Source organism: Puccinia triticina, chromosome 8A (assembly GCF_026914185.1).
Source record: "Puccinia triticina chromosome 8A, complete sequence".
In the NCBI taxonomy this organism is placed as follows: domain Eukaryota; kingdom Fungi; phylum Basidiomycota; class Pucciniomycetes; order Pucciniales; family Pucciniaceae; genus Puccinia; species Puccinia triticina.
In genome coordinates this window covers 5,135,133-5,158,372 of record NC_070565.1, presented here as the reverse complement: position 1 = coordinate 5,158,372, position 23,240 = coordinate 5,135,133, and the positions used below count along the sequence as shown (strand labels likewise).

The window sequence follows — 23,240 nt, the reverse complement described above, 5'->3', positions numbered from 1 at the left end:
AAACAAGAAAAACAGCATAAAATTCACTAAAGAAATATAAATCAACCAAATCCTATTTCTGTCTCACTTGTTCATATCTTTTCTATTCTTCAAACTCAACTCAATTCTTTTTACGCTAGAAGGAAAATCAAACATACAAAAAAATCTGCCCAAAAAACAACTTGCCACGTCACAGTCTTCTTTTGCCTTGCCCTATTTTCTTTCTCCTCTCTTTGTCACACCTCACTCAAGGTTGGATGATGGGGACATCATCTAATTTGGGGGTGGATGTGGTGAGCCTAATCAAAACCTTATTACATCACTCAGACACTCACCAGGAAGGAATCACCGCCAAACGCCCTCTAGAAATCACTCTGGTACCTGTAATCCACGCCCACAGACACTTCATAATAGCCTAGAATCATCTCTACAAGGCGCCTCAACTTCTCAGTATTCACTTTCATGGATGGCCCTCCACAATGGGTAATAAAATATGTACAAAATCAGGTCAAAGTGGGAGAAAGTCCACCATCAAACAGAGCCAGACTATTAGGAAGGACCCTGAGTGTTCACTAGAATTAACTCCTCTATATTCCAGCAAGGCGTAACTCTTTCTCAGATGCATGGCGGCTGATGCGCCATGGTTATTGTTTTCCTCTTATGTCATCCCAAGCCATGTAGTAGATGCCTTGTTGGTTTGTTGCCTTGTCACCTTGTTGGAGGCTTTTTGTACCCTGTTCCCATCTTTCTCTTCGTCTCAGAACCACCTGTTGTCCCCTCACTATAAATGTAGAGCCTTTTGGCCCATTCTGTTTGTCCCCCATCAGATTGTCACTTTGCATCCCTGGTCACAGAATAAGAATTACATAGCCTATTTTACCACATATTTTACAGTATATTTTCCCCCTTGATTTCGTCTAGAAAGCACTATTCTCAATACTTCATCAGCCACACTTTTCTTTAAGAGTCCATACTCTTATTCTTGTCCCATATTACTCTCCCAACCTGAGAGGCAGCTTTTCACGCACTCATCCCTCTCTAAGCTCTATTCCCCCAAAGAGTAGTTCCACAGCGAGCTTCGAGTAGGAGTTGGGGTGTGTTGTGGACCATCTTTGCTGATGAAGTCGAGCGGATGGAGGTGTGTCTTGACCCGCAGAAGTCAGCAGGTGATCGCGGGTTTGACTGCCCCCGGCAGTGTTCCCAGGGTCGTTCTGCGGGTCCGTTAGCACGCAAGAAAGGAACCCGGGCGGCCAAAGTTCGCCCCCAAATGCCCAGTTGCGGCTCCGTTAGAGATGCTCTGAGCTGGGTGAGTGGGGTATGCAATAATGGAAAAACCAGTTTCTGACTTTTTTTTTGTATCTGATGTAAGATGGATCTCCAAATCAACCACCTGCCTGCCAAGTCCAAACATAAATAATTATAATTTTCTCCTCTTACATCATGACTCGATCCTTTATCAACCAGTTGTTTTTTGCCCTTCTTGCGTGGCTCGAGACGCCACCTTCGTATAAAAGCTTTCATTTCTTGTGAAGGCAATGTGCCAGGTAGTGATCCCCAGTTCTGCTCTGTTGACCATCATAAATATTTCTCATCTCTCTCTCAATCCCAACCGCCTCTCTCCTACACAATCAAACTAATAAATAAACAATTAGACAGAATGCCTACTAACCTTTAATGAGCAATTCCTTGGCTTGCTGAATCTCACTCCAGTCAGGTCCAATGCCCATTGGCACATCTCCCTCAACCTCCCCCCAGCTTTGCCCATCGCTATTGCCTAATTTGGACACACTGTCTACCCCAAGCAGACTGGCTCCCAAATGTGCCCACCCAAAAATCATATTCTTTAGCATCTCATGAAAAAAAGAAGAAAAAAAAACAAAAAACAAAAAAACAAAAAACAAAAAACAAAAAACAAAAAACAAAAAACAAAAAACAAAAAACAAAAAACAAAAAACAAAAAACAAAAAACAAAAAACAAAAAACAAAAAACAAAAAACAAAAAATAGAAAACATTCACCTCGAGTCAACTGCCTGCTTTTCACCCTCCACTTGTTCAGAGTGGCCTCGAGCCAAAGCTGATTCCTCATTGTGGCTCGAAAAATTGGATGATTCACTCATGCAGATCTTCAAGCCCATCATTGTCATCCCATTCTTTTTCTTCTGAGAGCTCATTCCATGGGTGCCTGTCAAAGTCAGAGGTTCATCCACCACACTGAATTCGCCGCTGCCTCGAGCATCTGGAGTATCCTTGCTGTGACTTGGTGGTGGTCGTTGCATTGATTTTTCTGGTGCCCCTAGTCTCATTGGTGGATTATCCTCGTGTTGGCTCGAGAAGCAAGATGATTCTGTCATGCAGACTTTCAATCTGTTTCTGCCGCCAAGATTCATACCAGAAGGCAGCAAATCTGCTGTTGCCAGAGTTGGTGGTTGCTGATTGATTAGAGAGTGTGAAGAATCTTCAGGCTTGCTGGTGCTGCTGCTACAATTTCTCTCTTCACCCACCATTGCAGCAGGTCCATCCTTGTCATGGCTGCTCGAAAAAGTTGATGATTCTGTCATGCAGACCTTCAATCTGTTCCTCCCAAGATTCATTTGAGTACAAGCCACATCTCCTCCAGTCAGAGTTGGTGGTGGTGGTTGCTGCATTGGAGTCTTTGAAGGTTCAGACTTGCTGCCACCACCGTTTCCTTCTTGCTGCCTTGTCGCATCCTCGTGATGGCTCGAAAACGTCGTCGATTCACTCATGCAGACCTTCAATCCTTTTACTACTGTTCCGCTCTTCTTCTGAAAGCTCGAGCCAGGTAATGTTGGACTGGGTGGCCTCGAGGCTGTCGTTTGCTGACTCGAGAGGAATGATGATTGCTCAGAGTTGATCTTAATAAATCCATTGAGTGGCCTTGATGTTGTTGTCCATTTGGCACTTGCCTCCTGCAACTTAATCCAATCACGCCTTGATTGCTCCATCATCCTTTCATGCTCGCTTTCATCCAGAGAAGACTTTTTTTTTGCTGTCGCTACCTTCTTGCTTCGTTTTCCCACTCGAGCTTGCATCCGCAATTTGGATTTCGCATCCATCCGACCAGAAGAGTTAACCCTGACTTCCATTCGATCCAAAGAAGAATTAATAATCACATCTTTGGCCAACCATTCCCTTGACTGCCGTTTCTCAATTGACCCCAAGTCCTCCACCTCTGTACATATGTATGTATATGTAATGATTTTAGTTTCACCCTAGTGTTTTTTGTGTACAAGAAAAAGAGCGACAAACTCACCTTCCACGTAAGCTTTCTGCATTGGTGGAGTAGGCACAATCCCTCGAGCCACGCTACCTATGCCAGCCGCGCTGTCCAATCCCAACCCTGATGCTAAGTCACAATACAATCAGTTTCAAATCTCCCCCCATGTTGTACATACCATCTTCTTGTTCCTCTTCATCTTCATTCTCTTCTAACAGGATATCACCTTTGGGCCCCCAAGTGTTTTTCCTGACTTGGCGGCCTCCAGCCATGCCTGGCAGCCGTGGTCCTGGTGGATGCTGGCCCCAACCCAAGGATGAACTATCTTTGGTTGATGCTTGACCCCATTGCTTCTTCGAACCCTCCTCCACCCCAGTCGCAGATCCACCACTCCTCGAGCTTGTCACCCAGGCGGGAAGTTGACTTTCGGTCATAAAGTTGACTCCTCCTCCTCCTCCTCCTCCTCCTTGCCCATCGTCATCCTCATTGGTTGCTTCTGCAGTACACCTTCCATCAACATCCCCATATTGCCCACACTCCTCCTCCATATTTGCAAGCCGCTGTCGTCCCTCTTCTGATTGTTTCATCACATCAATCATGAGCTTTACCGATGCCGACGTTGATAATCCTGACTTTGCCAGAGGACATGCCCCAGCCCGGTTATTGCATCGCAAGCGCATTCGGTTCACCCCACCTGATCCTATCATACATCCCAAAGGCCATCGCGAGTTTTTGGCTTTCGTCACTCCATCCCAGCCTTCCTTCACTGAGCACTGTGGACAGGGAAACTGGATATCCTTATTTGCAACCCAAAACGCATGCTCATTCCCAACAAACTCTTCCAATTCACCCTCTTCAACTGGTTCTCCACGCACTACAAAAAATAAAATAAAAAACACCACAATAATTATCAGTTCCCTCCCTCCCACCATAAACAACCAGCACACTAACTTATTCTCTCCCACCAAGGGTTTGACACATTCCATGCAGTCGGTCGACATTTCGCCCCACTGTTCCATCCAAATGCATTTCCCACATCCACAATCACCCGCTTGGCAAAAGCAGTCGCCTTTCGTCGTCCATGTTGCTTTGGCACTTGCACCTTAAGTTATGGTATTCAAAATTGCATAAGCAATTTTTTACATAAAATCATAATGGCATACCCGAAATTTTTCTTATGAATCCCACGAATTCCCCTGTGCTCCATTTCATAAAATCATAACACAACAGCCAGCCGGGAAGAGCCAGGCCGCATCACACTCAACATGTTGGGGCAACCACCACCATCAAGCCAAGCATCTCCTTCGCCAGGCTTGCAGTCTCAAGTTCAGTTTCTGGGCACACCTTCGAATGGTGCCTTACAGTTCTCCCCTGGCTTTAACCTACCTGTGCTCTTGTAAGTGGCACTGATCCATTCCCCATGTGTCTGCCGGTGCAGAAAACTGACCTTTGGAACAGTCCAATGCAGCCCGGAACGGCCACTCCGTCCTCTTTTGTATCGGTTCTTCCCAGCCAAAATACGAACCAACCATCACCCCAACCAAACCAACCACCTGCCGCGAATCAAAACGACACCGAAGATGGCGAGTCTTCCATATCACTCCGCCAAAGAGGTCGGAAGCGCGGAGGCACATCTAAAGCTCCTCGAGGTTCAACTGCTGCGCCCAGGGGGACATCAAACCCACGTGCTCGAGGCTCAACTGCTGCGCCGAGTGGGACACCAAACCCACGCGCTAGAAAACCTCCGAGGTCATGGACAAGGACGCGGAATGCTGACGGGAAGTCCGAGATGGACTTGATTGTTGATTGGCTTACGGTTGAAGCTAACTACAGCTCCTGGCGTAACAATAGCATCAGCAAGAGACAAGTCTGCGAGCTCATCTGTGATTACTTACAGGCCCATGGGTTCCCAGAGAGGCGTCCATGGAAAGGTGTCAATCAGCAGGTTGGTCAACCTTTATTTTTCCTCCCATTCAACAAACATCACTGACTCTTCTGTTCTTTCCGTGTTGTCCCTAGATCACTCAAGTTGAAACTAAGTTTCGCGAGGCGCAGCGATGGAAAGAACAGACAGGCCAGGGGATCATGGATTGAGCCAGAGAAAAAGCGAGTGCGTGTGCTGATGATCCTGACGCACCAAACTATCTTGATGATGCTAGAAACGAAACAGAACGTGTGTTATTCTTAAATTGTTCTGTTTTTCAACTGGCCAAGGCTAATTGAGTGATCCAGTTGAGATCATGAACACATGCACTTATTTTTTTCAACTCAAACCGGTCATGGCCGGTTGCCCTTCTGCGGGCTATGTGGTGACTGAAGAAACGAGAGAAGGCGAACCTGTGGACAACAGGTCTGTTCGATCGGAAGACATTGCGGAGAGGCCCGAGGAGCATCCAACAACACCGTCACACTGGTCCGAATCTGAGCGCGGCAATCCAGAATCCGATGACAACCATCCAGAATCCAGTGATGACTTGCTCCCGCCCGTTCTGAACCTAGAGTCATCTCAAAGCCATGTTGAGCAGTCATCTCGGCCTAGTCGGCCATCATCTCAGTCCTTGCCAAGTCAATCTACTCAGCCATTGACTCAACAGCCTACTCGGGAAACAGCCAGTTCGGCGGCTCAGAATCAATGCTCTCGTGCTTCCTCACATGCGTACAGTCTCGGAAACAAATCAGATAAATCCTCGTCGGCACGAAAACGCAAAACATACGCTGAGCAAATCGCTGGTGAATTCCTTCCGTCCAAGCAAGATTTGGCTGCTGATCGAGCGGCAAACAATGAAGTGAATCAGCGGATGGCTCGGTCAGACCAACAAATGTCCGAGGCCGCTGCGGCAATCGTTTCGACCCTTGTCAACAGGAACGCCCCACCATCGGTTTCTGATCCAGAACTCTTGCAGCTTGAACGTCGTGAGAAAAAGCTGAACATTGAGATGCGCGAAATTGAGGTAGCAAACGCAAAGGCTGAGGCCGATCAAAAAAAAACAACTGTGGCTGCCTTTCAGCGGGCTCGGATGGTGCAGGACTTCTTGAAGTCCGGGCTATCTTATGAACAAGCAAAGGAAGCAACTAACAAACTTCTCGGACCTCAAACTTAAAATGAGGATTAGATGCCTCAACACACAACTCTCAAATCTACTACAGTAGCTTTTGTTCACACCAAAAAAGCGTTTCATTGTCTTATCGATCATTTTTTTTCTCAATGAATCTCCGCACAGTGGCTTGTTGGGTTATTTTATTTAAACAAAGGTTTGAGATAACTCGACAAAAATTTCATGTATTTCTTTGTTTGCAGAACAAATCAAAAAGCTGATCTCTGCGAGATGTGTCTTCGAAGTCAAAGCAATCCTCCTCGGGCTCAGGTGCCTCCACTTCCGGCTCCGAATCGGAAGCTGGTGCACCGTGATGGGCAGACAACACCTGCCAATCACAGTTGTGTGAGAGTAAAAAGTTGTGCAAGATCACACAAACCTTGAGCCATCGGTTTAATTGCCTTGCCGATCGGACATCGCATAACCTTTGCCGGAGTAATTTGAGAGACTGGAATCTGTTCTTCAGCATCCCGATGCAGTGTTCAACTTCGACACGTTGGTGACTCAATTCATAGTTGAAGGCTTGTTTGTTTGCCGGTAATAGTTGCCCAGGTGACCGTTTGAACGCAGGAATAAGAGTTTGTGAAGCTGTGTAACCTGAATCGGCCAACAAGTACTGCCCCGGAGAAAAGTACTTGTTTGGTTGGATGAAGAGCTACAAGGTGCCTCAGTGATTCAGGTAATGGAGAACACACTGCCTTCACGCGGGTAACATACCTGGGAATTTTTGTAGACCCGCTGGTCATGTGCACTACCACACCAGCCATGCAGCGCATATATTATCCTTCGTTCCCGGGTACAGACAATCATCGAGTTCATCCCGTAGATGCTCTTTCGCATCCAAAAGTCTTCCTTGTGGACGGTTGGCGCAAATGCCAAGGGAAAGATTGTCCCATCGATCAAGCCAACAGCATCGTCAAAGAAATCGTGGATCGTTTCTGTACAATATGCTGCTCGATCTGCGGCAGATGGCCATCTGACGTATTTTTCCTCGAGGTCGGCAATCGCACGCAGACATCTGTTTGTATAATTTTCTATACTACCTTCTAGAAACATGAACAAATTTCATGTTAGTTTGCATGCAATCATCAGTGGAGTAAAATCAAACACACCAGATATGTTGAATACCTCTCTCAGAATATGTGGTGATCCACCATTACCGTTGATTCCCAAATGAGCTAGTGCAACAAGCAATTGCCACTCAGTTGGTGCTTGGTGGTGATTCGAGTCGTTCATGAACACCGGGTGGTCTTTTATTTTGTTCAACAACGCATAAAAACTGTCCTGAGTCATCCTAGCCTAGAACAAAACAATATTGGTTAATCTGAGAATAAGAATAAGTCTGCAATACACGCAAAAAACTCACCCATCTGAGAAAGACAGCATCAGTATTATTTGAGAAAACCTCAAAAGTTCGTGAAATTGTTGAGATTTGGGGACGAGGAGCTCTGGGTGCCAAGTAGCGGCGGTTGCATACCGTAGTAATCAGCTGGAGGATTCCCTCTGCCTGTGCGTGTGTTGTTCGAGCCTCCCACAAGCGATGTTGAAATCTTAAGAGCTGATATCTCGACCTGGATCGGGAACGGAGGAGCAAGATGACCGCCAGAGAAAGAAGGAGATCTTGATCAGGAGCTTCAACCTTTTCAAGTAGTGCCACGATGATGATACAAAACAAAGGGAAGCGTCGGCCGGTTATGATGGTTCGGTAATTCTGATCGCTGATTTGTAGTCTTGCAAAGCAGGTGATCAGGAGGAACTGAAGGTCCCGGATCAATGATTTTCGTTCCGTCTGTTGTGGCATGGCTGTTGGCTGGTTAGATGAGTTGGAATTTTTGGTCTGTTGGCTGGTTAGATGAGTAGGTTTTTTTGGTTTGGTTTGTATGTGTGATGAGATATGTGTGAGATGGGGTCGGGGGATGGTTAAAGGTGGTTCTCACTATTGCCTGAGCGACATAAAATCATATATTTATGACTCCCTGCCAAAATCGGGGGTTATGCCATTATGATTTTATGTAAATATTTTATGTATTCAATTTTGAATACCATAAGTGCTGCCTGCATCATATACCGCAAATGTTTAATGTAACGCACTCGTTTGATTTGCCAAAATCGGAGCGCTAGGTTCTGCAAGCTCGCATTTGTATTTGTTTGCATCTGATATTCCGCCACCTTTAAAATTCCTTGTTCGTGCACCACTCGGAATGCTTCAAACAACGTCGGGATTTGAATGGAAACCTCAAGCCAAAATCCTCCCAAGTAGCCTCCAGGCATGCCCTTGACTCGAGCCAGGTGCTTTTCAAACGTTTTCAATCGTCGATGATACGTTTGGCAGAGATTCACATTGCTGACTGGTGACTTTCCACAGATTGACTTGAGTATATGCACTAGTCAAGGGTACACTTTGATTTGCACATCATAGATTTTTCCAGAGTCTTCAATCGTCGTTTCAAACTCGACTGATCCAAATCCCCTTCCAATCCCTAGCAGCATCGGATAGTGGTTATTGTACGACTTGACCGGTTTGGCTAGAAATATCATCTCGTCCCGGTAAGTATATCCGATGTCAAAGCTGTTTGTGCAGTCCAATGTTTTTGGCGTTGACTCGGCCCCAACATCTTGCGTAATCAGGAATGCAGGCGTCTTGGTCCCATACGAATTCAGCCGCACCATTGGACACCCAATCTGGTCAAGGCAGCGCTGGAATAGACACATTGAAACCGTCTGGTGGCCCTCAATCAAGCATTGTTTGTATCCTGATTCTTGAATCACATAGCCGAACTCGACTATCAAAATATCTAGTAATGCTTGCTTGTACTCTGGCGGAATTCTCATGTAAACAATTCCTTGCCCAACGTAGACCCAGTCTTGATACATATCATGTTCACGCAGGGTCGGAGCATGACTACACAACGAGATTGGCAACGCCGGGGAGAAGTAATTCAACAGCTGGCATGGTTCAAGTGTGATTCGCCATGCATCCATGTCCAAGTCACCTATCCCCAATTCCTTCTGGTCATTCGGAAGCGACGGCAGTGGATCCGGAACAGGCCATATTCCATCAAGATCTGGAAGTTCATCATCATAATCATCAAAGTCTGAGTTGATCAGGCATCCGCCAGAAACATCACTCCAAGTCGAGCTAGCATTAGACTCGTCTTCAGTTGCAATATCCGCAACCAACGGTTTTTCGGGTGGGCAGTAACTACTTGAGCCATCTCCAATTTCCTCCTCGCTATCAGACGTCACAAAAGCCGGTCAATACACGGCGGGGGTGCTTCCTGGCCCGCGCGTTTGTGGAGACAACGGGATCACCGGCTCCGTGAAATCCACGTGGATTTCACTGCTCCCCCCGTCGTCTCCACCCGCCTGGGATTTCCACGTCATTCCAATGGGGAAAATGACGAGGATTCCACGGCTGCCCCTGGGATCCCGGTGAAAAATTGTCCCCGTGAGTTCCTCGTCGTTCTCAACGATGAGGAACCCACGGATGCCCTTGCATTGCCGGTGTTAGGGTTGTTTCGGTGATATCGGCCTTGGCTTGTGTGCGTTTTGAGGACACGGCTCCCAAGGGAAGAGACTTCGGAGTTTTTAGCGTTTTGAAGTCTGAGACCAAGACTCGAGTGGCGATCACAACGGCCTCCCTGGGGAATACACTTCGCTCTGCCTTTCACGCACACACCGCCGCCCTCTTAGACCCGCCCCTGCTCAGCGACCTCCAGCCCATCATCCTCCCCTCCCCCGACACCCTCCAGCTCGCTCTGCTACCTCCAGGCCCTCCTTGCCGCCCAGCCCCCAAAGACCAAAGCCGCCCAGTCAAAGATCGCCATCTCCCCCTCCCTCACCGACCGGACCACCGGCCTTGGATCCTTCTCCTCCCAGCCCACCGGGAACGCCTCCAACCACGACTACCGCATCTCCGACTCCGCCGCCGGCCTGCGCACCCAATACCTCATCACCAACCTCGCCCCCGCCACCAACTACTCCGCCTGGCTATTCCTATAAAGGCTCGGAAACTGCACGATACAGTCCGGCGGTGGGTCAGCTCTCACGTGTCGGTCCCGGGTCTCAAATCTCGGTGTTACATTGCTAAGTGAGCTGACTAACCTGCACGATACAGTCCGGCGGTGGGTCAGCTCTCACGTGTCGGTCCCGGGTCTCAAATCTCGGTGAGGAAAGAGAGAGGATCCCGGGCACGTGAGAACCGGTACTGTAGGTGCGCGTTGGTGACAGTTAAGGTTGGTACCTGTCACCGACTAGGTTAGGAACTATGTACATATGGGGAAGTACATAGAAGGTGAAACCTAGTTTTCACATAAGTGTATACCTAACTCTAACAATTCCAGCCCGGCCCGGTGGTCGACAACGTGCCCACCGGGAGACTGTGGCCGTACATCTCCTTCCGGACCAAGTCCAGTCAGTCTCTGTTCCCCCTTACGCCCAAAACATCCACACTCATCCGATCTTCCGCACACAGCTAAGAACTGTAGACTACTCCACGACCTGCCCTTCTGTCCCTCGGTCGCCTACGCCGTCCCGGCCAGCCCGAGCCTGTCGACGAGCGCGGTGGTGGCCCAATACAACCGCAGCGTCAGCGGCCATCTGGCCAACTTCTGCACGGTGGTCTCCACCTACCCGTGCAACAACGACACCAGCGGCCGGTACTCCTTTGTCACGGGCTGCGGGGACTGTTTGCGGGCGTACACGGACTGGGCCTGTGCGGTCGCCCTCCCGCGCTGCGTCGACCCTCCTGCCGCGTCCCCGGAGGCCCCAGGGACCCCCACACAGGTAGTGTTCGCCAGACCCGACCCCGCCCATCGCTACGCGTCTGCCGAGCAGAACTGGCTCTCGAAGGTCTGCCTCCAACAGGCGCCCCAGCTCGTCGGCTGGGCGCGGATCAAAGACTACGTCGACCACAAGATGGCTCGCATGGCTGAGAGCATCTCCAACGGACTCGCTAAAGCGTGACTCGCGACCCCAATTTAGCGAGTCGGGCGAGTTTTTGGGGTCCAACGGACTCGCTATACGACTCGCCAAATGCCTCCCGAGTCGCCTCAACTCGCCACAGCCCTCCACTTGTGGCGAGTCTGCACCAACCCGACACTCGGCCCTCTTGGGCCGCACCTCGCACCCCACGCATGCTACACCAAACGCTACATCACCTACCGGCCCATCCTCACATCAGGTCATTGGTAGGATGACCGGTCGTTGATACCCACATATGACTGGTCATCGATAAGATGACCGGTCATGGGTATCAATGACCGGTCATCCTATCGATGACCGGGCATCAATAGTCATTGATACCCATGACCGGTCATTGATACCCATGACTGGTCATCGATCCCATGACCGGTCATCGAGGCCGATGGCCGGGCATCAACATAAATGAGCGGACATCAAGACCGATGACCGGCATCAATATAATGACCGGTCATCCTATCGATGACCGGGATCGATGCATGGCCGGTCATCGATAGGAGGACCGGGCGTTTGACTCCGAGGATCGAAAGGATGACCAGGAGCTGGTCATCTACTTGTGTGGCTTGACGGGCAAGGTGTGGTCTTGCCGACGACGAGTTGGTCCAGCCTCTTGTCGGGTCTCGATTTCTGGCGAGTCCGCTGTGGACCGAGCCTGGGATACCCCGTTACATGTGGTCCAGGGCCGTGACCCAGGGTCTGCGCGATCCAGGGACCGCTGGAGATGCTCTGAGCTCGACGCCGATTGGCCCGCGGCGCTCGTCCGCTACTGGAACGTGCTGCGGCGAAGGATCCTCTCGGGCGCTGGAGATGCGGACGATGATGAGCTCTATCTTACCAAATTCAGAGCGCTGTATCCAGTAAGACTCGTCTTCCTCCTACTGCAACCCTCCCCTCTGACGAAGAAGTGCAGGCGATGCTGCGTGGCAGAGCCCAGGAGGCCCCGGGTGATGAAGATGAAGATGGTGCCGCAGATGGCTTCTAATTATCTTATTTTCATGTTTTCTTTTTTTTTCCTTTTTATGTTGTTTGTTTTCTTATCTTTCCTCGTCCAGTTCTCCTCCATGTCCCCCATGCAATGCAGTGCGTGGTACCCAGGCGGTACCACATTCTGCTGCAGATATAACCCGCGGATTTGATCCGCTCCGCGCAAGGCTAACTGAGCCACCGCACCCCCCAAAGGTGAATGCGACGGACCGGTGAGCCACGTGGAGACCACCGCTCAAGGTGTCGCTGCCTCGTGGGCTCGACCAACCCGTCGTGATTACGGGTTTTCCTCGGTGGAATCGCCGTCGGTGGTGTGGTGGGGCCGGCGTGGACCCGACCATCCCGTCGGTGCCACGAGAAATCCACGGGGAATCCACGGAGAGCCAAAAGCCCACGTGGATTCCTCGCCGTGCCCAGTTGGTGGAGTCCCCGTGAACGTGTGGACCAACAGCCGCTGGTCCGACCTCGCGCGCGGCCACCACGTGGAGTCCTTGTGGAAACCGCGTGATTTCCCCGTGGACGGACTCCCCGGGTGTAGGGTCAATGATCAAAGAAAATTGTCATTCTTTGCTAGTGAAGTTTAGTTTAGTTCATATGTAATTTACTAAAATAAACATATTTTTTACATCTGTAAAAACCAATCAATCATCAAACAAAAAGGTAGAGAAAAAGAGAAGAGAAAGAGAAAGAGAAGATTACAAAAAAAAATCAAAAGATAATGAAAAGGATCAAGAAAAAATTGACAGTTGTAAATGATAGATGAGAATAAATTAAGCCAAAAAAATAAATGAAACTGAACATGAAAAAAGTCTTGATGGGGGAGATGGATGGATGGATGATGCTCCAGTACTAAACAAGACAAGGGCAAAGGAGAAATAGGTAAAGAGAAAAACTGTTTTAAATTCTTCATCCTTTCACTACACAAGTCACACATATACATGCCACACGTAAATCGATAAACAAACACAGGCACAAAAAATAGATAGCAAAGAAGAGAAAGGTCAATGTAGATAAGGAAACAGTAGAAAATAAATGAAAAACATGAAGAAGGGCAGAGTCGATAAGTTAAAGGAAACAAACCCATTAAGAACATTTCTTGTCTGAATGAAGAAAATGACAAATGAAATGAATGGCTCTGGAGAGTAGCTCGGAAGGGTCCTTCCCGGCCGAGGATGATCAGCGTTTTTGGATGTTGTTTACGAAGCTGATCCGGATCCAGAAGATGACCGAGAATGACGTCGGGCATGTGAGGCGTTCTGAGCGACCGCGTCGGCTAAGTCTTCCATTTCCGGATCGGCTGTCAACAAGAAAACGTTGAATGTAAATATTGTGTAATTAACACTTATGGACTTTTGCGGTTGGATCAACAGAAATCAGTGAATGGTGTGGAATAAGTCTCTTACCTTGTCCTTCCATCGCTTCTCTGTTAGACAAATGTAATACTACCAGTCAGTGCAAGAAAGAAAGTACATCGAAAAAACGAAGGGAGAGAATTCTACTTACTTGATCATACTGATCGTGTTTTCCAAGCTCCTGCGACGAGTTGAAGGACTGGTCATGGTGGTACCCAAGCTGCCTCTCCTAGCATGACCGCGCTTGAATTTCGGACTTCCACCGGGAGTCGTAGGAGAAAAGCCGAGGCCTTCGCCAATGGGTGTCCCACTAGCCGAGCCAATCGTTGGCCGGTCGGGTGTGCCCGGCAATGCCGGACTGGTAGGCACGGATGAGGTGCCAGAGGCGTAGTCACCGAAGGGTAATCGACCATCACCCGAACCAGCCAACGAGTTCAGCGTGCCCGATCGTGATCGCGATCGATTTGTGTCTCCTGCATCGGCGGCACCAGGACTCCTCGACTCGGCAAACTCCTCGAAACCTTCTACATCTGCCGCATCGATTAACTCTGGAGGTAAATGCTCGTTCTCGATATCCGATTTACGGGCTTGGTCGAAGCCAGCCTTGAGGATGTTTTCTTTGATTCCATCCGCACCATTCGCCAAAGCTCCGTATGGTAACTTCGCTTGCGCAGTAGTCGATTTCAATTCGGATACAGCTTCGGCTTCCTCTCGTAAGACTGCAAACACCCTCGACATCTTCCCTACCGCCATGATCTTGTTCTTGATCGCTTGTCTCCGCTCTGCCGAAGCAGCTGCCGATGGCGAATCTGGATCCGATTCAACTTCCTCTGAAGCCAGCGGCAGTTCTTCTTCTTCTTCGTCCAACTCTTCCTTAGTGCAAATCCCGAGAATCGCAATTAACATATCGGTAACTGGAAAAAAGCCGCTGTCAGTAAATGAATGTCTTTCCGACTTCCCCAAAACATGTAAGCACGTTTAAACTTACTTTTTTCACCTACAAATGGAAGACTCCAAGTGAACACATCCATGAAGTTGGGTAGCCAGTAGGGATGGGGGGTACAGTTGAACTGTCGAATGTTCATCACGTTATTCTCGTACTTCAAAACGGCTGCTTTATTATTATAAACGTCCAAATAGTTCGGGGCTGAAAATATAGTCATAACTGATGGAAAGCCAGTAGTCTTCGTCTTTTTATACATGCGGTATCTGTGGAATATTCGCATATAATTTGGTTCACGAGGTTGGCTTTCAATTGGATATAAAAGAAAGGCACGTACCCAGCGTCTTGAGCTTCATGTGCGCGGATGATGGACAAAAGTCCGTTCCTCTCCAGAAAAGCACAGGCAGCTTGATAACTGGGCAATGAGGAATCGGATGATGGACATTTTTCTAGTGATGAGCACTTCCGAGAAGCTTACTTGACGAGTTTCTTGACTACAGTGAACAGAAGGGGAACACACCTGAAAAAGAATGAGCAACCTCTCACGTGGTTGTGCACAAAACCTTCAGCGGCTTTTTCGCTCCCAAAATCTTCTAATGGGTCAGCCCAAAGAATATCGCACATCAGGCCATGGGTGGGGGGTTCCCGGAAACGATTGACCTAACCAAAATATAGCGAGTGGGGTTTGGAAGAGTGAGTTTGAAAAGATGCAAAGCGAAAGTTCAAAGTGTCATACACTTACACCTTTGAGATCATCCAAAGTTTGCAGCTCTGGGCTAAGCCCACCGTGGATGCAGAGGAACTGCTTATTCATGACTGCGGCGAGAGGCAGAGAACAGAAGCTCTCCATGCAAGCATCATAAACCCGTTCGGAGTACTTGTGCTTGCACTCGAGTTTGAAGGTGAAGTAATCGGTCAAATGTCGACATTCGTGATTACCGCGCAGTAGGAATAGGGTATCTGGGTACCAAATCTTTAGAGCCCAGAGATACAGAACACACTGGTGGAGGGAGAAGCGTCGAAGATCAGTCAAGTAAGCTTGCGACGGATTTGGATGAGATGGGCAAGGAAATGAGATAGAGAGAACCGACTTCGATTGAGAAATAGCCCCGATCGACATAATCACCCAGAAATAGATACCGCGTTTCGGCCGGGTTACCACCGACTTCGAAAAGTTTCATCAAATCAAACTGAAGACGGACCCCCATGCCCAGTCGATTCCAGCGATCAGACGAGGAAACAAGGTCAGGATGATTGAGCAAGGTACAGAGTGTGGGGATGGAGGGGCAGATCAACTGACGTATTGACCGTGGATATCACCGCAGACGGTGATCGGGGCTTCGACTTCTAGTAAATTGGGTTCAGTTTTCAAGACTTCAGACGCCTTATTTAAGATGAACAGAGCCTGGTCTTCGGTCAATCGACCTTCACGATAGAAATGATTCTTCAAGAATGCAACGTCACTAAGATCCAATCCAAGATTTCAAGCAAAGCTCAGCAAGACCGGAGAAAGGGGTATATATATGAGAAGAAGAGGATTAAGAAAGCAGAGACTGACGGTTTGGAAGGGTCGACGGTACTGAAGAATTCGGCATCGGTTGGTTTGAGAAATGCGGGGGCTTGAACCTCCTTGACGACTCTTTCCTGGGTGCTTACGATCACACCATCATCGAGTGTGTGGAGGGTGAAGTCGATCTCAGGCAAGGTGAGTCTGTCCCTGATAGATTTGAGACCAGCTTGCTGTTGCTTGAGCTTGGCGGCGAGTGTGTTGGCCGACTCGCTCGATTCGGGTAGGCCGGTCGACATACTCTCGATCGCTGGAGATGGAGAAGAGGTTCAGTTGGTAGGGCTTCGTTTGCTCTATCCTGTTAGCTGTGTTTTTCTAGTAGGAGACGCTCAGATATCTTGCAGAGATATCAGTTGGGGAGAGGTGCTGCTGGCGATGTGGTGGTGGTGGTGAGTGCGGAGTGCAGTGAGCTGGGATTGGAGTGGGTCCAAAACCATTCGATAAGCGATAAAACCATGTCAGAAACTGGAAACTGGCCAGAGTCAGGTCAGAAACCAGCCAAAACCAAGCCAAAACCACAGACAACCTCAGGTGAAAATCGCTTGAAATAGAAATAATCATCGGCTTGTCAAAAGGCTGGACTGTTAAGTGCAACAGGGAAGGAGTGCTGATGAGTGTGGCTGGACCTGAGACCCAAGCACACCTGGGATCGATGATGTCACTCCAGTAACCCTCACGGAACTCGGGGGTTCTCAACCCAAAGGAAGGAAGAAGAATATCATTGATAGTGGTGCATGTTTCAATTCTGACAGGCAATCGGTGGAGGACTTCCCGTCACCATTTACGGGCCTCTAAATTCCCGGCCTCAAAGCCATCAGTTAACCCGCGCCTCAAAACAACAACCAGCTTATGTAGAAAAGTTGCAAAACTTTAATCAAACACATCAGAAGTTTTTTATGAACAATTTTTTTAAATAATGATCAGTATCACTTGCTGCTGTGCATTTTACCAAATTTTTTAAATTATGTTTGTAAAGGCCTTAAATTTAGCTCCAAAGTTCAGTAAAACTCAATTGTGAACCCCCCTGTTCCCTAAAACTAAATTGTAGCTGATGCCCACTAACTTGTGGGTCTATTATAAAGATGGCACGTGGGTGCAATGGGTACTATTGCTCTGGCAGGTACCCTCTCCACATGTGAAGTACGGGTATCTGGATTTCATGCCAGTGATACCCAGTAAACACACGTAATGGAGCAGGTATCACAAAGTATATCATTAGGACGGTTCACGTAGGGCCAAAATCAGCAAGACCAAAATAAAGTTTATCCCACGGTCCCAGCCAATTTGGCTGGGAAGGCTTGCTGATTTATAACATCAGCAGGGTTAAAAAATCCCTACGTGAACCATCCTATTATATCCTCAATATACCCCTTTGACCCTACCATCTCACCACACCGTCAACCCAAGAAATATTGTCAAGAAATTAGAATCATACCCTACCATCTCACCACACCGTCAACCCAAGAAATCTTGTCAAGAAATTAGAATCATCACCAAATATGGTTTCTATGCCAAATGCCTACCAAGCAACAAGTATCTCTTCTGTATCTGATGCGGCTGCTGCTACTGATACCATTGAAGTGGACAAGGAGAATCCTGGAGAAAGTATAACCACTCTGTCTGCCAGTGGAGGGCCTGCCAGTGCCACTACCAATCAGTTAGTATGTCTTATCTTGATTGTTTTTTGGTCGATTTATTTTTACTATTTCTTTCTTTCTTCCGCAGTCTGAAAATAGTTACAGGCCAAGCACAACAAATTGCCAGGATTGCTTTCAGTACCAGTCATGTGTCATACAAAACACCTCAGATATCCAATCAACTTGATAAGAATGGATGGAGGATGATAGCTTATCCTTGCAAATCATAGGTTCATTGTTATCTTTATTATCACTTTTTTGAATCATTTTGCTAATAGTCTAAATTTGTTTTATGATCCTTTTATATGTGACAAGAAAATCAATTGACCAATTAGTGACACATCCTGTAGTAATCTCCTTAAACACACTGCAAGCTGTTTCAAGAAGAAGAATGATAAGGACCGTGCTCGGACCTTGGATTGCTTGGAGTAACAAGCACTGGTGACATTGACCCAAGCAAGGTGAGTACTGAATTTTATATTATTTGTTTATGTTATGAAGCTGATTAGAATTCATGCAACATTTTGTGAGGAACAGGTAACAACAGTGAAGCAATACAATACAGGATCAGTATTGGCCAATACTACATATAGGATTGTTTTTTTGATACATCAGAATTCAATACCATGTATTGTATTGAAAAAAAGATACAATACAGTGGTATTGTATCCAAGTTTATTAAAGACACAGATTTGCCTAATCCTGAAAAAAATTTTCAAGGGTTCCCCCTACAACATGCAAAAATTGAGAAAAAAAATCATGGGTTTTCCCAAAAAACAAAAGGAGAAAACAAACACCATAACCACTCCATAACTAAAAATACAAAAACTTTTATGTACCACCAACAACTCAAATAGCCTTCCAACATCAGCAAAAGTGTTGTGCCACAGGCTCAGCCCCCAGCCCGCGTCAAGCGCACGGTTCAAAAGGACTGGACATGAAGGCCCCCGGCCCGCAGAAAAGGCTGGGACCAGTGGGGGGCCCACTCTTTGCCCTTCAAACTGTGAATGTGCACCAGCAGAAGGGTTGAGGGAGTTGGATAGCTGGAATTGCAGCATCCCCAAACTCCCTGGGGGACCTGAAAACACCCACCACCTCTACTTAAGCAATTGGCCACCCACCTACACCCACGCCCAAAAATCTTAAAACTCAATACTCAACCTGCAACACCCAACCACCCCCTAGCAAAGCTTGTCCTGACAACCCACCCTGAGCCCAAGCGCGCCAAAACGCACGCCCCTGGCGGATGTTATGTAGTACAATTTGACTACTCCGACTCTCAATTCAGAACCTACGCACACACAAATTGAGCTTGACACTCAATACCGCCCTAACCCCACACCTGCCACGCCCACAAAGCAACATATCCTCTTTTGGTTGCGCCGACCCAGTTGCCTTGGCGCCAACCCCATGGTAGTGGTACCCCTTCGTCCAAACCTCCCCAAATACCAATCAAGACATGACCATATCAGGTGTCGCGCACCAGCACCATCCACGCAAAACATCATGTCCGACCGTTGTGGTTGCCCTGTAACCGACTCAACCAACTCAGCCTGATCTTGACCCACCTGTGTCAGGTTGTGGTTCTGCTACTCTTGGCTTTATCATACCTGCTGGTGTCACTCATTCATGACCTGTCATTTACAGGTCTTACCCTCAATTAGGGATCTTCATGTGACACCAGTGGATGTTCATTCACCCACCTGCAGCCATTCATATCCAAGTGTCCTTAGTACAGTGGTTAGTACACTTGACATGGATATAAGAGACATGGGTTCAACTCCCATAGGACACATAATATTTTATGGAGTTTCACAACCTCAACCTCACCGCCTAATTGCCTCACAATAGAATTAAGCTTTACTGCATCTTCAAATATAATTTGATGCACAGATTTTTCTCTTAAGCCTTGGAGGAAGCTGTCCTGGAGCGGCTGCGGGTAAAGCATGGTGTATCTGGTGAATGTAGGTTGGTCGAGTGAGATTACGCTTACCGCCTGTGATGTCGTTGACTTTGAAAAATGCTAATTTGGAGGAGGCAAATTCAATTCTGGTTTATAGCAAATGATTATTTATTGTCAAATTTCTGATAAGCATTGCCACACAATTTTTCTGGGCTCATGTGAGGTGTTTGGCTAGGCATCTGAGAATCTAGAAAGTTGTTGTATCATCCACCTCAACCTGGCTGGCTGCAGGATAGGTAAATTATTGTCACACAATCTTGCTGGGCTCATCTGAGATGTCTGGTTAGTAAAATGCAACTCTATCAGTTTGTTGGGTCATCAACCCCAGTTTGGTTGATTGCGAACACAAATCAAAAGTCAAACCTGACTGGCTGTAGAATAGGCGAGGTGGTAACGCGATAAAAGTGTTAGGTTTGACTAACATCATGTAGCGTCTGCAAGTTTGCCTTAAACAAGCACTCGCCACCAGTTTAAATTAATGTATGACAAGATATCGAGTGAACGCCCTCACAACCCTTAAATTGTAAGACTAAGATTCTGTAACCCCTCCCCTCGGAGGTGTCACAAGCAGGATCACAGGATCCCAAAGGATCCCCTACTTAACCCAGTCACGCCCCCGCCCCTCCTGGCTTGGTAGAGATCGCCTTCCCATCTCTCCTGAGCCAGGTAAGCTCTCATCTCGATTTCCCCTTTTTCCTTCCTTTTCCTCATATCAGTGTATATAGTCTGACCAGAGAGATCGCCTTCCCATCTCTCCCGAGCCAGTAATTCACCCCACTGCGGTTCTAGAAACCGTTCGAGGCCTTGCCTCTGTGTCCCTGAGCCCCAGACCAGTGAAGAGCCCTTGTCCCCTGACGCGGGCTCTTACAGATTCTTGAAGGAGAGACAACCAGACTCCTCCTTCAACTAGCCCCTACTCTCTTTTTGAGGAGGAATCCTTAACAATTCCAAACCCTGTTCTAGGGAGAGGAGCAAAGAGAGAAAAGGAAAAACTAGCTCCCCTCAACCTTTACCGGGATGACTTGAGTGCTACAGGAGTAGCACCTGGGTCAGCCCAAGTGGGAAATAATCCCAAGGAAGAAAAGGAACCTGATGACTACCCAGGCGGTATGCAACCGCCTGCGCCACAAAGGAATGCCCAGCACAGCAGAATGGATTTCACATTCTGTAAAATTCTAAACAAATTTCCAACACAATTATTGGTATAGCTACTGTGCCACACTCTTTATTTAACGCAAATGACTTATCCAAACAAGTTTATTATTGGATCAAGTCCCGATCCAATCAGTCGTCAAGATGAGATTTTATTCACCGGTGATTTCATGGCTATTGCAAAGGTAAGCTGGTATTAATGTGAAGACAAGAATTAACACTAACATATTGTTATATATTCAGCCAAGAATATAACTCAATGTGGAAACTCACATGGAGGAGATATTTGCAAGAAATCTATGTTATATGTGTGCAAGAGGTGGGGTTTACATTGTTGACCTGCGTGCACATTTGTCAATGACCCCAAAGATGAAGGCGCATACAATTAGCAGGAAGGCTATTTGTTACAATGGTTGGACAACACCAAACTTGATCTGTGATGATAGCCGGTTTGCGGGTTGACAAGCAAGAGCATCACAACCCTGTTGGGACCATACATTCAGCCTCAATGTATCAGTCAAGATGGGAGGGTGGCAGGTTACTTTGTGACATAACTCTGTCTCATGAGTCATCTGCAAGTGGAGTTGTAATGCATCCTAGCTGTGTTTTTCTAACTTTTTTTTGGGTTTCCAACACATCAGGGTTTGCTCACTCAATATTAATTGAAGATGCCACTTGTATTATACTTTCAAGAGATATTTTTCACACTGGATGCTGCACTTGTTTTGCCAGGGAGCTTGATGGCATCAGCTTGGTGACTAAATTATCATTAATGTAAGCTTGCCTTTGCTTAAACTGTGACAATTTTTTACTGACACCAATTTTCAGGTTACCAATGGTAGGGTCCAAGGGCCATTGCTTTAATAATAGCGCATTTTTTATCTTCCTTGGTGTTTATCAGGTGTTTGAATGTTTTATGTTTGGCTCATGCATGCCTTCTAACAGATTGATCTGTGGGTTTGATCAAATCACTGAGCCCCGTTTTTTGTGTGGGCCATGCAAACACTATCAATGGTTGCGGAGGCAGGAACATGGCTGGGGGGTGTCTGAGGTATTACTTCCACTTAGTCTGAAGATTGGTGGATGTAGCAGTGCTGTGGTTCTTAATATTTGGATAAATGTTTTGAATACTGGAGCAGACAGGATCCAACTGCTTTCAAGATTTATATCTGTTCAGAATTCAAAATCTTACTTGGTTATCAAAGTGAAGTGAACATATAGGGTGTTCAAAGTTGACTTGCATAAAATCATAACACCATAAAATCATAAAATTCTAAACAGAAATAAATATTCACCACCCAAACACTCAAATTACAGCAACATTTCTAGAATGGTACATATGAAATCATCACTTGAAAGTTTTATGATTTTATGATTTTACTAGAGGCCAACGCAGCTACGCCGCTGCAGGGTGTAAGCCCCCACCCCCCGCAAGCCCATTCCTTGCTGTTGGAACTTGGATTGTACCCCCCCTTTTAAAGTGGTCTCTGGCATGGAAAATCCCACTGTGAAAAAATGAGAGCAAACCTCATTTTTTGACAGCTTGTGACACCCACAATCATGATCTGGCAGAGGTCTCCCATTGACACTCATGCAGCACAATCTCCTTTGGCCAGCCATCCGGCTCCTTTGCCCTGGATTTACCCCTCATGTCTCCCAACTGCATATCCCCACAGGATAAGCGGCCACTGTGTCTCCACTATTTGCAACTACTCAATATTTTTTTTTCATGTCACCAGTGTAAAGTTGTTTACCAAATTTATCATTTTGTTCTGTTTTCAGAACCTGTTTGACAGCGTCAAGGGGAATTCCCTTCAGCACATCTGCTTCCAAGGCTGAAAAGACTGAAATTTGAGTACTAAGCCCTCATTTGTCAAATAGAGTCTACAATTAATTTAACAACAACCCCACCCATAAAGAAATGCACACACACCAACCATGTATTTCAATCTTAGTATCTACTTGCCAATCACCATGTCATTTTTTATTCAATTTACATCAAGTTCACACAACAGGAATGTGTACTTATTTCAGGGTTGAATCCAGTTACAAAGTGTCCATGTTTTATCCCTCTATTTCTATTTCTCTCTCCCTGCATAGTTGAATCAGGCATGGTTGACTTACCCAAATGCTGAACAACCCACCTATGTTTGCCACCATTCCTCCACAGGCAAATACACTCTCTTTTCTAATGTGTGGCTTGCTATTTTCTGCCATCCAAGCCGCCAAGCTTGGCATGATACCATAGGCTCCAGGGATCAAGAAAAACAAGGAAGTATAGCTCAGTTTATTGTAGCTTGACTCATGAAAGATCAAGGACCCAATTATTGCAAGGGCTTCACTGATCCTCCC

The 23,240-nt window shown here is 47.1% G+C and overlaps 3 protein-coding genes across 3 annotated transcripts; 1 reads left to right on the top strand and 2 right to left on the bottom strand.

Annotated features, from left to right (window-relative positions):
- Positions 1-1,992: 1,992 nt before the first annotated feature.
- Positions 1,993-3,084, bottom strand: PtA15_8A545 (uncharacterized protein; the record flags this gene model as incomplete). Its single annotated transcript, XM_053171985.1, has 1 exon — positions 1,993-3,084. The coding sequence occupies one exon, from the start codon at positions 3,082-3,084 to the stop codon at positions 1,993-1,995; it is 1,092 nt and encodes a 363-aa protein (XP_053023194.1).
- A 6,124-nt stretch (positions 3,085-9,208) lies between these two features.
- Positions 9,209-12,272, top strand: PtA15_8A543 (uncharacterized protein; the record flags this gene model as incomplete). The annotated part of the gene is made up of 5 exons (XM_053171984.1): positions 9,209-9,403; positions 10,004-10,294; positions 10,654-10,723; positions 10,785-11,215; positions 12,135-12,272. The coding sequence occupies 5 exons, from the start codon at positions 9,209-9,211 to the stop codon at positions 12,270-12,272; spliced, it is 1,125 nt and encodes a 374-aa protein (XP_053023193.1).
- A 1,198-nt stretch (positions 12,273-13,470) lies between these two features.
- On the bottom strand, positions 13,471-16,375 carry PtA15_8A542 (uncharacterized protein; the record flags this gene model as incomplete). The annotated part of the gene is made up of 10 exons (XM_053171983.1): positions 13,471-13,571; positions 13,678-13,716; positions 13,827-14,540; positions 14,615-14,835; positions 14,907-14,984; positions 15,090-15,229; positions 15,312-15,569; positions 15,661-15,759; positions 15,870-16,032; positions 16,128-16,375. 10 exons carry the CDS (start codon positions 16,373-16,375, stop codon positions 13,471-13,473), a joined length of 2,061 nt encoding a protein of 686 aa, XP_053023192.1.
- Positions 16,376-23,240: the final 6,865 nt, after the last annotated feature.